The 15,997-nt window shown below is 37.7% G+C and overlaps 1 protein-coding gene across 8 annotated transcripts; it reads left to right on the forward strand.

Annotated features, from left to right (window-relative positions):
- Positions 1-932: 932 nt before the first annotated feature.
- LOC105763070 (protein CHROMATIN REMODELING 4) lies at positions 933-15,583 on the forward strand. 8 transcript variants are annotated; one of them, XM_052625334.1, is made up of 13 exons: positions 1,397-1,723; positions 1,884-1,926; positions 2,843-3,158; positions 3,830-3,931; positions 4,052-4,945; positions 6,084-6,185; positions 6,279-6,309; positions 6,388-9,029; positions 9,828-9,985; positions 11,544-11,658; positions 11,858-11,943; positions 12,307-12,970; positions 13,069-15,583. In XM_052625334.1, exons 3-13 carry the CDS (start codon positions 2,943-2,945, stop codon positions 15,115-15,117), a joined length of 7,059 nt encoding a protein of 2,352 aa, XP_052481294.1. In that variant the 5' UTR covers positions 1,397-1,723; positions 1,884-1,926; positions 2,843-2,942; the 3' UTR covers positions 15,118-15,583. The 8 variants fall into 8 exon arrangements, with proteins under 8 accessions (XP_052481292.1, XP_012436590.1, XP_052481294.1 ...); XM_052625332.1 differs by lacking the exon at positions 1,397-1,723 and adding an exon at positions 933-1,375 and having other exon boundaries at positions 6,279-9,029; XM_012581130.2 differs by having other exon boundaries at positions 1,398-1,723; positions 6,279-9,029.
- Positions 15,584-15,997: the final 414 nt, after the last annotated feature.

The raw sequence follows: 15,997 nt of genomic DNA on the forward strand, positions 1-15,997 counted from the left end.
TAGAACATTGAGAGGACCGAAAAGGACACACTTCTGGTGTACCAATTATCGTGCCCACCCCAAGATGAGTGCTCCCCTATTTCGACTTCCCCTGAACTTCCAGTAGCACAGCCGAGATGGCAAGGGGTTCTTTTCCACTGTGGGGATCAAGTGAGAGAAGTTTTGAGAATTTAAGAGAATGTCATAGCGAGACAAGTCTTTTAATATTACGATAAGTGTCAAATGTCTCTTCTATTACGAAGATCGCTGGGTCACGAAGCTTATCCAGAAAATGTTTTTATTTGCATTCACACATTTTAGAAATAGTCGTTAAATCAGGTTTTCAGTTAGGTGAAGGAAGTATGACTGTTTTAGCAATAGATGAGACCCAGTCGAGAGAAGTTACGACGTATATTCCTACTAATGTGGTTTTCATTAAAGATGAACAAATATTCTTATCCATCGATCTATTCAATGCTGGAATCAGACCTGATATTAATGAGGGGATTTCTGTCTCCAGAATAAGACCCGCAACTTAAATTAAAGCTGTAAAACAAGTTGCTTGTAAATTATAATTGGAGTTGACCTAATTCGCCGAATTAGAAACCTATATCGATAAAGCTACTCAAAATTAATTGGATGGAGGAAAACTTATACATTTTACTTTTTAAAGTTGTTATTTGAAATTATTTACACTTATTAAATGCTTAACGGATAGTTTAGTTAAGTTGCAAATAGTAAATCTGGATTAGATTTAGTAAGTAAACTTTAAAATTTATAAAATTATAAATCTCTTAGTTTTTATTATGCAAAACTAGTTATACTTATAAGCTTAACCCTTAAAACCAAGAAAAGTGCTCGTTAGAAAATCAAAGATTTAATGATGATAAAAGAAAACCTCGAATAAATGTCGGAATCAAACAAAACAAAACCCAGTAAGAGGAAATTAAAAAAAAAAAGAGTAAAGAAAGAAAAGAAGGCATAATATTATTAAGAGACAGCAGCGTATACAATAAGAGGGGTCTGATCCAAGTCCAAGCAAAGCAAAGCAAAGGCAAAGCATGGCGGCGATTACGAGGAGAGGAGAGCGAAAGGAAAGCAAGGTTCTTTCGTGGGCAGTGGTGTGGTGGCTTTGGGCTTGGGGAGAAGAGAAAGGAAATAAAAATAGACAAGGAATGTAGAAAAACAAAAAGAAAAAGGGCAAACAAAATAGGAAGTGGCGTCTGGTGAAGCCACGTGGCACATCATCAGTGGTTAGGTAGGAGAGGGAGAGAGAGAGAGAGACAGGGGAGGAGGAAGGGCTGCTTTCCCTTTCCTTAATATCTCTCTTTCTCATGCGCTGCCATGTCAGAGTGGTAACCCCGTCCGTCCCCTATTACCCCGGCGAATCCGTATCGTATGCTCTCTTCACTCTCTATAAAACCCCCTATCCTTCTCTTTATACCTTTTCTCTCTTTATTTTTATTTTTCGAGTTGGGGTTAATTTTTATTATTTTTGTCAATTCTCTCTATATTTATTTTCATTTTTTTTCTCGTGTCTTCGCCTTTTCTCTCTCTTTCTCGTATCTCTCTCTCTTCGCTCCCTTTTCTTTGCTTTGCTATACCCTAATACCCTCCCCTTCTCTCTCCTCCTCCATCTGTTTTTATTCACTACATCTCTCAATCTGTTACTCTTCATATTATTCCACTTGGTTTTGATTCTTTGATCCACGAGCAAGGTTGGCAAGCTTCTTTTCCTATCTGGGTATTACTTATTTCCTTTTTTTAGCTTTGGGGTTTTCTAATTTAGGTGCCTTGAGCTGTCTATTATGTGTATTCTGATGTTTTATTGCATGTTCTCTGTTGTTTTCATGTTTGGGAGGTTTGTGTTTATACTTTGATTGAAATTTGGTGGGCTTTTGCAGTAATTCCGAAATTGGGGTTCTGTGATTGAGTTTGTCATTGCAGGTGAGTTTTGTTGAAATGGGGTTTTCAGTTCAATGCAAGCTCAATGTTTTATGCATATATTGAATTTTCGAAACTGATTCTTCAATTTGACTTGTTTTCCGTGTTAACTTGCTGTGCATTTGATGGTCATTTGTTTGGTTTAGATGTTTTATTTCATTCCTAGACTAGATAATGGCTCCTAGCTATTACATTTCCCAAGCTGTTCTAATTTACCACTGGGAATTAGGCTTGCATTTGTTCTTGTTGCTGATTGAATTGAGTGTAGAATGTGTCAAACCTGGGTAAATGCTGTTACTTCCGATTCTTCATTTTTTTTATCCCATAGACGATGCCTGGATTAATGATGCTACTCCTGTCATATTGTCTGATTCCGTTGTTGCTTCTGCTCTATGTAGAATATGGAGTTTGGATTTGGTTTGACTATTATGTTCACCTTTTTAATTAAACCATAGTGACTTTCTTTTGGTATTTACATGGATTGATTCTGTTGCTTTAGTTGAATTAGGTTTTTTATATTGGTACTTCAATTTTGACAGTTTAGAAACAAGCACTGAGAATAATGTGAACTGTGATGTTGCCTATTCGTGGCAGTTTGAAGTTGGTTGAATTACAAAAGACTAATCTGAAGTTGAGTTTGTTTGGCCTCGTCTAGAAACTGGAATAAGTGAGGTGTTCAATGTCATGAGTTTATGTTTTAAGTAATTCAGTATGATTTCCCTCCTCCTACCCTCTTCTTTTTTTAACAAAAAAAAAAAAAACCCTTTTTTCTCCTTATCTGAAATGCTTTCAGTCTGTTTGCATGCATCCTTCACCCTTCTTTGGAGTAATAAAACCATTGTTGCTTGGTAGTTGCCTTTCGGTCTTGTAACAAGTTTTATTGCTGAAAATGATGAAATTGTACCGTGATTATTTGCAGGGGCTAAGATTGCCAATTGGAAGCATCATTGTTCTGTCTGTGATTTGACATACTTTCTGCTATTCATAGCCGCAATGTTAATACCCATGATTAGAAAAGGATGAAAGACATTAGTTCATTGAATAGTAAAATGATTAACCGAAACTGGGTCCTGAAGCGCAAACGAAGAAAGCTTCCGTGTGGTCCATCCCTAGCCAATGGTAAAGAAGAAAACTTATTAGCATCAGAATCTCCAAGGGGTTCTTCAGCTAAGCGTAGGCTGAAAGGTGAAATTAGTACCGACCAGTCATCATCTAAAAAGAAGGGAAATGATGGGGTATGCTTCTTTTCAATTCTTGTTCCTTCATTGAGTTGTTCCCCTCATGGCAATGTAGTTATCTTTTCTTCTTTTGATTTGGTTGTTCATGGTTGATGTAGCTAAACAATCTCCTCAGTCATTTTCTGGAAAGTTGTCAATATGTTCAAATTTTACTCAAAATTGATCAAGTGTTACGAATTTAGCTAGGTTTTTATCAAGTATCAGAATTGACATGCCAGAAGTTAAAATTTGAATCATGCATGCTTCAACTCAATATAATTTTTTACTCAAGAGTAACCAGGCTCTGAACAAGAACTATTGGTGGATTTGGGTTTTCAGAACTTTTTTTCATTGCAATAGGCTTAGTGCACTTCTTGTATGCATCAGTTCATGTGACCTCGAGAACTTCTAAGTTCTGTCTATGATTATGGATTGTGTTTTCAAAAACGTTTCATTGTTTTACTTGTCTCCTTCACCTTGTTCTGCTTGAGAAACGTGTATACTAGTTTGCTGTTAGAAACTCAAAGAAAACCATTTTAGTATCATACTGCATTGGTGTGAGGAGACAAATAATGTACAGAGAACAAAATTCAATGAAATATACATTCATTTGCAATCCTGTGTTTTGACTGTGTTTTATAGACATTTAAACTACTTCTGACAACTATTCTGATTTTTATTGTCTTCAGTACTACTATGAATGTGTTATTTGTGATCTTGGTGGGAACTTGTTGTGTTGTGATAACTGTCCCAGGACCTATCATCTACAATGCCTTGATCCACCTCTTAAGGTAGGATATCACAGCTAACTTGAGATAATCCTCTTCTTTGTTTTATGGCTCCATTAGCTATTATTTTTCACTCATTCTATCTTTTCTCTTTTCATTGTTCTTCTGTATCCATGATTGTAGCGCATCCCAATGGGAAAGTGGCAATGCCCAAAGTGCTGTAAGAAGACCGATTCACTCAAGCCCATTACTCATCTGGATTCAATTTCCAAACGAGCAAGATCAAAAACTATCAAGACAAAAGCTCAAACTGGAATAAAGTCACCTACCACTGAGAAAGTGTCCCGGATTTTTGGAACATCCATTATTGCAAAGAAAAGATCATCCTCTAGTAAAGGAAAATCTGATGTAGCTCAGGGAGTGGATACTTTGAAAAAGGAACCAGAAACCTCTCATATAGATGTACCTTCTACCCCTAAACCAAGTCTTACATCCATTGGTGGTGCTGAGGAAGGTGGTGCTTCTTGTGTGAATGTTGATGATGAGAAGACTCCTGTTGCATCTCCAACAGGTTCATCTGCTGAAAGGAAGTTAACTCCTGTAGCTGGTGGTTCATCATGTATGAATGTTGATGATGGAATGAAGCCAGTTGCATCTCCAACAGGTTCATCAGCTGAAAGGAAGTTAACTCCTGTAGCTGGTGAGGTTTTGTTTCATTCTAAGAGTACAAACTCAGAGAAAAACGATGAAGCACCTGAAGCGAAGCATGAATTGTCTTGTGATAATGAGTCTCCCACAGACAAAGTTGTTCTTGCAATTGGTGTAGCCACAAGGAAAGACAGAAAAAGAAAGCAGAAAGTCAGTGATGAGGCAAGTCAAAAGAAGCGTAAGAGTGATAAGGGTAAGCGTACTGTCAGTACTTCTAAAAAGAAGGGGTCCAAAGCAAATAATATTGGCCCTGGAACTAGTAAAACTCATCAGAAACAGAAACAGAAGCCTGTTAACCATGGGGTTTCTGCATCTTTGTTAAAGGATGATGATGGGAGCAAGAATTTTGATACTCAGAGAAAAGATGAGGTATGTTATAATCTTATAGGTTTTTTTTTTTTTTTTAATGGGATGTTGGAGGTCTTCTATTTTCTTTCATATGCTCAGGTGAGATTTGATGTGAATTATGTAGATGATTTTTTTAATTTAAATGAGTCTTTGTAGATATTTATTATTGTCCTCTAGGAATTTTTGCACTTTAATGGATTCATCTTTCTGAACTGTAGTCATGCATATGTAATTGGGGGAACTTGTTGGTGAAAAGCAGAGTTCTTGGAAGTTTTCTTCTGGGATAGATAATATCTGGACAATTAGTTCCGTTGTCGTATATGATGGATTAGTTTTATAGATACCTTGAAATCAGAGTAGAGCTCATATAAGAGGCTTAGGGTCTTTCTGAACCGTAGTCTCCCTGGCTGAGATCCCCCCTTAAAATTTGAACTAGTTTCCTTTATTTGCTACGTTTTTGCAGTGTTCTCCTGCATCGTATGGATTTATCGTTCTATATGAGAATCCAAAATGGAAAACTTCATTAATCTTTTATTTGAGTGCCTTCTTCCCATATGGTATACAAATTCAAACCTAAGATGAGTAGATCACTTCTCAAACTAATCAGATCATGATTGTAAGAGCTTACACTATAGAGTTACTGGATTTCCTCCTGCATTACTTGTACTGGTTCAGAGTTAAATATAAGCTATATTTTATGCACGTGTTGTCTTTCTTTATCTTTTATTTTTGTCTTCTAAACTTCACATGTTCTGCATATTTGAACTAGAATGTCTAGATGAAGTTGTCTATTGATTTTATGTTGGTGTTCAAGTTTTTGGTTTACAGTTCAATAACTGTCTGATATTATTATTGCCCTATTGATGCATAAATTTAGAGGTGCAGCTTAGGATGGTCTTTTTTTTCCTTATTGGTGCATAAATTTAGTACTCTGTTTATACTGGACATGTAAGTGTGACTTCCTAAAGGTAATGCCTTGAAAATATGATACACATTCATACATACACACATATTAATGCTCCAGTATATGAATTCTTACAAAAGTACCATTGTTTTCTTCACTTGTTAATGTTTCTCATTGCTGATTGAATATCATTGTTGTGATTACTCTTGGAATTCTTTCGGCTGATTGTTTAAATCCTTTTATTTTCTTGATCAGAAGCTTTCTGAGGGTGCAATGCAACAGTCCAATGAGTTAGATAAAGGAATTCTCAATCCCCCGCTGAGATGTGAAGACGGTGTTCCTGCCGAACTTCTGCAGGTTAGTTGACTTATATGTATCCGGTATAAACTCTTTACTTTTGTGGATAATTGCTCACCTTTTTCCCAAATATCTTACTTATCTGCTTCACAGGTTGATCGAGTTCTAGGCTGTCGGGTTCAAGGTGATAATGCTAGTATTTTGCATCATGCATCTGCAGCACTTTCAGAGGACATGCTTTCTGATGATTTTGTAATTGCAGTAAATCCTAGCAGACTTTCAGAGGAGAATTCTGTTTGTGATATTGATTCAGATACAGTAACTGCTGAAAATCTTACTGAGGGTTGCCCTAAGACTCTGAAAGGTTCTGATAAAGAAGAAAGCACAAAGAATGATGTCAGAGTGGATAAAATGAATGTATATAGAAGGTCTGTCACTAAGAAATGCAAAGGAGGGGATTCTTTGGACTTATTGAACAAAGACACTAAGGATTCAGATTGTGCAATCATAAATGGTAAGGATCAAGATGAATCCGTGGTAAGTGTAGAAGATTCAGGAAAAAGAAATGAAAAAACGGTAGTAGAAGAGTTGACTGCTGATGTTAATGTGAAAAGTCATGGCACCACTGAAGCTCCAAAAGTTTGTGAAACGCCTGCTAAAATGAAAGAGATGGGTGCAGAAATGAAAATATGTAGCAGTGTTGAAAATAAAGTCCAAGAACCTGCTGTGATTGAATCAGCATGTTCTAAAGAGGAGACGGTCTCATATGAATTTTTTGTTAAATGGGTGGGGATGTCCCATATCCATAATAGTTGGATTTCTGAATCCCAGCTGAAAATTCTGGCGAAGAGAAAACTAGAAAATTATAAGGCCAAATATGGGACAACTGTGATAAATATCTGTGAGGAAAAGTGGAAGAAGCCTCAGCGAGTTATTTCTCTCCGTGTTACAAATAATGGCCAGGAAGCTTTTGTGAAGTGGACTGGTCTTCCATATGATGAATGCACTTGGGAAAGGTTAGATGAACCTGTTCTTCAGCAATCTTCTCATCTAATTGATCTGTTTGAACAGTTTGAACGTCAAACATTGGAAAAAGATGCTACTAAGGATGAAGCTAGGGCAAAGGGTGAGCAGCAGCATGATATTGTTACTTTGGCAGAGCAACCTAAAGAACTGAAGGGAGGCTCTCTATTTCCCCATCAGCTTGAAGCACTTAATTGGCTGCGTAGATGTTGGCATAAATCCAAAAATGTTATACTTGCTGATGAAATGGGGCTTGGAAAAACTGTATCTGCTGTCGCCTTTATTTCGTCACTTTATTTTGAGTTTAAAGCTACTCTGCCATGTCTAGTGCTGGTTCCACTTTCTACTATGCCTAACTGGCTTGCTGAGTTTTCATTATGGGCTCCTGATTTAAATGTTGTGGAGTATCATGGTTGCGCCAAAGCAAGAGCCATCATTCGCCAGTATGAATGGCATGCTAGTGATTCGAATGAATTGAGTAGGAAAACAGCTTCGTACAAATTTAATGTTCTTTTAACTACTTATGAAATGATTCTTGTGGACTCATCTCATTTGCGTGGTGTACCTTGGGAAGTTCTTGTGGTTGATGAGGGTCATCGCTTGAAAAATTCAGGAAGTAAGCTGTTTAGCTTGCTCAACACATTCTCTTTCCAGCATCGTGTTCTATTGACCGGAACCCCACTCCAGAATAACATTGGTGAGATGTATAACTTGCTTAATTTCTTGCAGCCAGCTTCCTTCCCTTCTTTATCTTCGTTTGAGGAGAAATTTAATGATCTCACAACTGCGGAAAAGGTGGAAGAATTAAAGAAACTTGTTGCTCCTCATATGCTTCGAAGGCTTAAAAGGGATGCCATGCAAAATATTCCCCCTAAAACTGAACGAATGGTGCCTGTTGAACTGTCATCCATTCAAGCTGAATACTACCGTGCAATGCTAACTAAGAACTACCAGATATTACGGAATATTGGGAAGGGGGTTGCACAGCAGTCAATGTTAAACATTGTGATGCAACTGAGAAAGGTTTGTAATCATCCATATCTCATACCAGGTACTGAGCCTGATTCTGGATCACTAGAGTTTCTTCATGAAATGCGTATAAAAGCTTCAGCCAAGTTGACTCTTTTGCATTCCATGCTTAAAGTCCTATATAGAGAAGGCCATAGAGTTCTTATCTTTTCACAAATGACTAAGCTTCTTGATATCCTTGAGGATTATTTAACCATAGAATTTGGCCCTAAAACATACGAGAGAGTTGATGGCTCTGTTTCAGTTGCTGATCGTCAAACAGCGATATCAAGGTTCAACCAAGATAAAAGTCGATTTGTCTTCTTGCTATCAACACGTTCTTGTGGTCTTGGTATCAATTTGGCAACAGCTGACACTGTTATAATTTATGATTCTGATTTCAACCCACATGCTGACATCCAAGCTATGAATCGGGCACATCGAATTGGACAATCAAACAGACTTTTAGTATACAGGCTTGTAGTTCGTGCCAGTGTAGAAGAGCGGATCTTGCAACTTGCTAAAAAGAAGCTAATGCTTGATCAGCTGTTTGTCAACAAGTCTGGATCCCAAAAGGAAGTAGAAGACATTCTGCGATGGGGAACGGAAGAACTCTTCATTGATTCTTCTAGTGGGAAAGATTCAGGTGAAGGTAATAACAATAAAGAAGATGCATTAGTGGATACAGATCATAAGCACCGGAAGAGGGTTGGAGGTCTCGGAGATGTGTACCAAGACAAATGTACCAATGGCAGCAACAAGATTGTGTGGGATGAAAGTGCAATTTTGAAATTGCTTGATCGTACAAACCTTCAGTCTGGACCAACTGATGCCGAGGGGGATTTGGAAAATGATATGCTTGGCTCAGTAAAGGTGAGGTATTCTACTTATGTTATGTTGAAGTGTGTGTGGTTTTGTATGTTAATACATTCATTGGCTAACAAATGCAATGACTTGTACTTTTTTTCTCTGCATGGGAATGATACGCTGATGGTTTTGTTGCTTCTAATGGTTGGCATTAGCAGTCAAACCTGGAATCACAGTTTTATTGCTTCTATATTCTGTTTGCAATAGAATTGCTATGTAAAAAGAAAAAAAAAGAAAAAGGAACAACAAAAAAGAAAGACTACTGAAGTGAGCTTAAAATATATGGTTTAGTTGGTCAAAGTAGGAGCTCTAGGGTCTGCCCCTTAGTTGTTACGAGCTGTACCTGTTTTAGCAAGCCTAAAGCCTCCTTGTATCTTTAGTTTGTAAATTGTTTACAGTTTATAAGTATTTTTATGCATGCAAGCTTGAATGTTATTGCCAACTATTAGACCTAGCTGTTGAGGTTACTGCATCTGTTATTCTTTTAAATTATGTTGCCCCGAGAATACATGTTTATGTGAGAGTTTCTTAGTATTGTTAAAATTGGCAGTTTATTCAATGTTTTACTATTTCATTATGCATATTTTTTTGGCCACTGTTTGTGGGGTCTTAAAAGTAGCTCCTGATGGGATTTCATTTTGCTTAAAAATTTCTTAGAATTGCTAATATTTTATTGTTTTTGGTCTTTACCTGTGTTTGTGTTAGACTTTCCTATTTTTATTATTTGCAGTCATTCTAATTTCAAAGAAAGCCGTAATCTTGTTGTTTCTTTATTGAACATTTCTTCATTTTCTTCTTGTGCAGTCTGTTGAATGGAATGATGAAACAACAGAAGAACCAGGGGGAGGTGAATCTCCTCCAGCTGTTGCTGATGATATTTTGGAGCAGACTTCTGAGAAGAAAGAAGATAATGTGCTAAATGGTACTGAAGAAAATGAATGGGACAAACTTTTGCGTGTGAGGTATATCTTTCTTTTTCCCATCCCATTTCTTTTCTTTGAAAAAGCTGTTGAACTAAAGGTTCCTTACATTTAAATGCACAGGAAAATCCAATTTTGCACATGAAAAACCCAGTAGAATAGTTGAGAATGTGATTAAATTCATGCACAGCATAGAGCCATGGAATGAGTTCAACAGCTATGAACTTTAGTTTATTGAAGTTATGAGGATCGCCGGACATACCACTAGGATGTTAAAACTTGAAAAAACTCCTCTCTTTTTCCTTCAATTATAGGAAAGACTTGTTGCTAATCACTGAGATAATAAGATGCAATCCTTCACTTTTGTCTTAAAATATTAAGTCAGAGTAGGGATCTCTTGTTGCCTGTACTGAGCTTGAGGTGATGAGTGGCTAGTTTTAACTGCACAAACATGCATAGAGATGGATTAAACTATAAAGAGATTTGTTTTATTGGTAATGTATGTTTTTTTGTGTTCAAGTATCTAAGGAATTATGAGGGAATTTAGGGTTAATTTGGCATTTTTTTATGTTAGGTTAGGAATTAGGCTATAAATACCTATGCATTTGTTTTCTAGTAATTTCAAATATTGAACTTTTTTTTTCAAATGACTTGAGATATTGAGAACTGAGGTTTTGGGTTCTTGGAGGTTGAAAATTCTGGTTATATTGAGTTCTTTTTGGTAGTTCTTGGTAGTTTCTTTGGCATTATTGGTACTACTAAATTTTGATAGCATGTCTCCTGTAGATCTGTAAACTTTGCCTCCAAATCCGATGTTTGCAATTGAGGTTATTATCTTAAATATATCCTGCTCTTTGTCCCACTATCTTTTTTTTTTTTTTTGGCTTTGTAGATAGCTGCTGCTGCAGGTCCTGCAAAGCTTCTATATGATGACATTGATAGTAGTTTACAGTCCCATTTTTTAGTTTCCTGCTTGATATTGTCTGGTCCACAATTCAGAACTGGTCATTGTTTTTGAATGAAGCAGAACTTGCATAATAAATAAATTGTCCTGCTGCTGTTGTTTAGAAAAAATAAATGCTATTCAACAGAATGAGTGGTCAAAATAACGAGTCGAGATCAACTTATGTTGACTTGAGAATGGCTACTCTTTCTCCTTGTAATTTTAATGAAGTCTTTGGAAAACAACCAATGCATAACATTGATCTATGAAAATCTTATATGATAAATTTAAGCACTCGGCCGTTTAGTCATCTTGTTAGAATATGATGTGATGTGTGTACTTTTCAATAAATTCCTTTCAGATGGTATATCCAAAAGTATCTGGTCTAAGCTTAAATCTGTTGTGTATCATTGAAGATTAACTTTGAGTAAACTTTTGTTATAGCATTAAGAGTTTAATTAAATCTAGTTGAAATGAATCAGACGTTAAATGCTGTCCGACTCTTTTGAGAGAAAAATGCTGTTGAACTTTTGTTAAAAGAACAAAAGTAGATACTGTCGTTATATTGTATGTCAAAAACTTAATTTCCCACTTTGGCCCTAGTTTTTTTGTTATGGACTTATGTTGAACTCTCTTGCTTGATTTACTGTGTAACAGGTGGGAGAAATATCAAAGTGAGGAGGAAGCAGCCCTTGGTAGAGGGAAGCGACAAAGGAAAGCCGTCTCCTATAGAGAGGCATATACTCCACATCCCAATGAGACAACAACTGAGGTACTTAGCTTTCTGCTTTAGATTGCAATAAAACTGGCTTTTCTCTTTTCTCCTTTATATTTAATACTTTTCAAAATATATGGATGCTCTTACTTTATTCTACCTTCACTTGCTTGCTCAGTAGCCTGTAACTTGTAACCTACTCTAGTTCTTGTATTGCTTATTCATGGTGTTAGCAACTTGTTATTCTGTTGAAAAGCAGAGTGGCGGGGAAGAAGAGAAGGAACCAGAAACAGAGCCAGAGCGGGATTATACACCAGCAGGACGTGCTCTTAAAGCAAAGTAGTAAGTTCAGATCCTTTCAGAGAATTCCACTTGCTGAATTTTCTGTTGAGATGCCAGTCAAGTAGTATTTTCAAAATTACTTCACTGTCAATAAGTTGAATGCATGTTAGCTGACTTATTGTTAAACATAGAAATGAAACCATATAATGAATTTGTTGGAGTTAAACTGTTAAGTCTTTAGTTGAAGAACACACATGCTCCAATTACAGGAACTCTTTGAATAATGTAGTAGCCATTTCTACTATTAATCATTTACTTTCTCAGATAACATTTGCTTGGCTTTCTCTGGTAAATTAGTAGGATACATTCTTAAATTTTTTATATCGTGGGTGCATTAATTTACTCTGTAATCCTTTTTGACAGTACTAAACTCCGTGCTCGACAAAAAGAACGGCTTGCTAGGAGAAATGCAATTGAAGAAGTTCATCCCAGTGAGGGATTTCCTGGACTTGAGTCGGTAGCACAGTGTCCTTCCATGAATGGAAGAGAAGTGGATCATGTTAATCAATCTGATCAACAGTCAGATAAAGATAAGTGTTTGGTAATTGACTTGGAGGATGACAAACATGCTCAATCATTAGATCAACCAAAGAACAAAGATGATTCAATTTTAAGGCTTGGGAGGCTGTCAAAACATAAAACAAGTGGACAATTGGATCTTTCTGTCAACCCTCTCCACCAGTCTTCTCCTGACATGATCCTTCCAAGTAGCAATCATCAAGGCACAAGCTATAACCAATCTCTACCTTCCAACAACTTGTTGCCGGTTCTTGGGCTTTGTGCTCCCAATGCTAGTCAGTTTGACTCATTTCATAAAAACTTTTCAAGATCAAATGGTCGGCAAAGCAGGCCAGGAACTGGACCAGAGTTTCCATTCAATTTAGCGCCAACTACAGGAGCTTCAATTGAGAAAGAAGCAAAAGGTCAAGAGACTACCTTGGACAAATTTAAATTGCAAGATTCACCTCCCGAAGTTTTACAACGTCTTAAAATTGGAAACCAAGATAGTTGGCTCCCGTTTAACCCGGTAACTCTCTTTGTCAGCATTTTGTTTTTCTTTAGTTGTCAAATACAAAACCTTCCTTTCCATGTTAATATATGATGACAAGACTTGTTTTCTTGCAGTATCCTTCTGCTTCTTCACAAGGAAAAATTTTTGAGCGATTAGAAAATTCTGGTGCTAGTTCTTCTGATTTTCAGGAAAAGATGCCACTGCCTAATTTACCTTTTGATGAGAAATTGCTTCCTCGGTTCTCCCTTCCTACCAAAGGCATGATGACATCACATCATGACCTATTGCCTAGCTTATCTTTAGGGAGTAGGCTTGATGCTGTGACTGAGTCAGTGCAAGACCTTCCTACAATGCCATTGCTGCCCAATTTAAAATATCCTCCACAAGATGTGCCTAGGTACAATCAACAAGAGAGGGACATGCCTCCAACATTGGGTCTGGGTCAGTTGCCTCCCATTTCTTCTTTTCCTGAAAACCATAGGAGGGTGCTTGAAAATATTATGATGAGGACTGGATCTGGATCTGGGAACTTGTATAAAAAGAAATCGAAGGTAGAGGGCTGGTCAGAGGATGAACTGGATTTTCTCTGGATTGGTGTTCGTAGACACGGACGAGGTAGTTGGGATGCCATGCTTAGAGACCCCAGGTTAAGATTTTCAAAGTACAAAACTTCAGAAGATTTGGCAGCTAGGTGGGAGGAGGAGCAACTTAAAATTCTGGATGGGCCAGCTTTTCCAGTTCCAAAATTCCCCAAGCTAACAAAAACCACCAAACCTTCTTCCTTGTTTCCAAGCATTCCTGATGGAATGATGACGCGGGCACTGCAGGGTAGTAGATTTGTTGCACCCTCAAAATTTCAAACTCACCTGACTGATATGAAGTTGGGTTTTGGTGATCTAGCTTCTAGCCTGCCTCACTTTGAGCTATCAGACCAACTTGGTTTGCAAAATGATAGTTTTCCTCCTATTCCAACATGGAATCCTGACAAATCTCGTGCAAACTTTTCTGGAGATTCAGTTGCTGGGCCCTCTGATAGGCCAGGGCCGTCTGTGAATGTACCTGGTGAGAAATCTTTTTTTCTCAATTCCTTTGGAGCCAGCAACTTGGGTTCAAATTTGAATTGCTCCAGTAGCCATGATTTACACAGGAAGGAGGATGATTATGGTTCAATGAAGCATGGGAAGTTGCCTAGTGTTCTTGATAAATCGCTAAATATGTTACGTGATTCCCTCAATAATGGTGGAAATGGTGAATCTGCCAGCTCTGGGTTTCTCTCCGATCCAAACAAAGGGCTGAATCTTTCTTATTCAAAGGGAAAAGAAGTAGCTGGAAATAGTTCTTCCAAGAACAAGTTACCTCACTGGCTTCGTGAAGCTGTTAGCGCTCCTGCAAAACCTCCAGATCCTGATCTACCGCCAACTGTCTCAGCAATAGCTCAGTCAGTTCGTGTACTGTATGGAGAAGATAAGCCTACCATTCCCCCATTTGTGGTACCTGGGCCCCCTCCTCCTCAACCAAAGGACCCGAGACACAGTCTAAAAAAGAAAAAGAAACGGAAGTCGCACATGTTCAGGCAGGTCCTACCGGACACAGCTGGAAGTAGTAGTCTCTCTCCGGCATGCTCAATTCCGTTGGCACCACCATTTCAATTGCTTCCACAATCAGTTACTGGAGCTGCAGGGCTTCCTTTGATTGAATCTGATTACAGCAGGTCTCCTCTTAACTTAAGCATGATGAATCCATCATCTTCATCGGCGTATCTTATTCCACCAAAGAAATCAAGCATGGGATTATCCCCCTCCCCTGAAGTGCTTCAACTGGTAGCATCTTGTGTTGCTCCAGGGCCACACTTGTCATTAACTTCTGGCATGACGAATTCTAGCTTACATGATGGCAAACTTCCATTGCCAAAACCTGTTAACGAAGTTGGATATCCAGATTCACTAGGTGTATCTGTCAAAGGGAAAGCTAAACTGAGCCCGACCATTGATGTTCAGGATCAATCTCCAGAGGAGAGACAAGATGAACCTGATTGTGGGGATTCTAGCAAGACTCAGTCAGATCATTCTCGACCTGAACAACCTGATGTAGAGGAAATATCATCAGAAGGCACTGTGTCAGATCATCCTGTGAGTGAGCATGAAGCTGGTATACAGGAGTAAACAGTGAAACAATTATTCTTTGATGTGCTCGAATTTTTGTAGGCATGATGCAGCGAGTGATTAAGTAGCATATATAGGGATCATTTAGGACATCTCTAGTGTAAAGTTTCTGTAAGAGGAAGGAAATATATAGTGTTGCCTGCCTGCAACGGATTCTTTTGTCTTGCCTCCACGTTGAGAGCTCACAACTATTTGCAGCTGCCAACAGTGGAATTTTCATCTGCGCAATGGGCTTCATTCAAACCAGGTGATAAAATTTGGAGGGAAGTTTGTTTCTTGTTGCAGTAAGCTTCTGCCACCTACATATGTTATCTTCAAGCTATCTGGGTTGTGCAAATTTTTTTGTTTCATAATTGTAAAAGTTATCCTCCTGAATGTCAACTCATTCTACTTTACACTGGCATTAAAGTAACGTTTGATGTAGCTTGGATCGCGGGTATATAACACATTATTTAGTTTTTTCTGACTGCATCGGGCGAATGAAATCTTGTGCATGAATTATCACAGCGCATGTCTTTTCTTGTACTGCGGCAACTATTTCTTTTTGAGTTATGTTTAAATTTTTTTTATTGAACTAGATACTTACACTTGACTTTGAGCCTATTCGGTCAAAGAGTTGACATGTAATTAAAAATTTATTTTCCCTTCATTTGGCTTGGAGCAAGAAAAGAAAATAATTAAGTAAATGAATGTAAAATAAAAATTAAATTAAATTAAAAATATTATATTTTTCTCTCTATTCTCCTCCTTCCCCTAACCTCATTGCCAGCAAACTTCCATCACCATCTATCATCTTCCATCATCTAACCCCATTACCAGCAAACCTCCAAATGCCAATTGCTTATCCTCTCATGCCCAACAAAAAATTTAGTTAAAAAGA

The sequence above is a fragment of the Gossypium raimondii genome, chromosome 12 (assembly GCF_025698545.1).
Source record: "Gossypium raimondii isolate GPD5lz chromosome 12, ASM2569854v1, whole genome shotgun sequence".
Lineage (NCBI taxonomy): Eukaryota > Viridiplantae > Streptophyta > Magnoliopsida > Malvales > Malvaceae > Gossypium > Gossypium raimondii.

Bases quoted from the DNA above. Each gene is read 5' to 3' on its own strand.
- LOC105763070 (XM_052625332.1), top strand. From the start codon at position 2,943: ATGAAAGACATTAGTTCATTGAATAGTAAAATGATTAACCGAAACTGG. The intron at 3,932-4,051 runs GTAGGATATCAC...CCATGATTGTAG, and splicing joins GCCTTGATCCACCTCTTAAG to CGCATCCCAATGGGAAAGTG. The intron at 11,659-11,857 runs GTACTTAGCTTT...TCTGTTGAAAAG, and splicing joins CCAATGAGACAACAACTGAG to CAGAGTGGCGGGGAAGAAGA.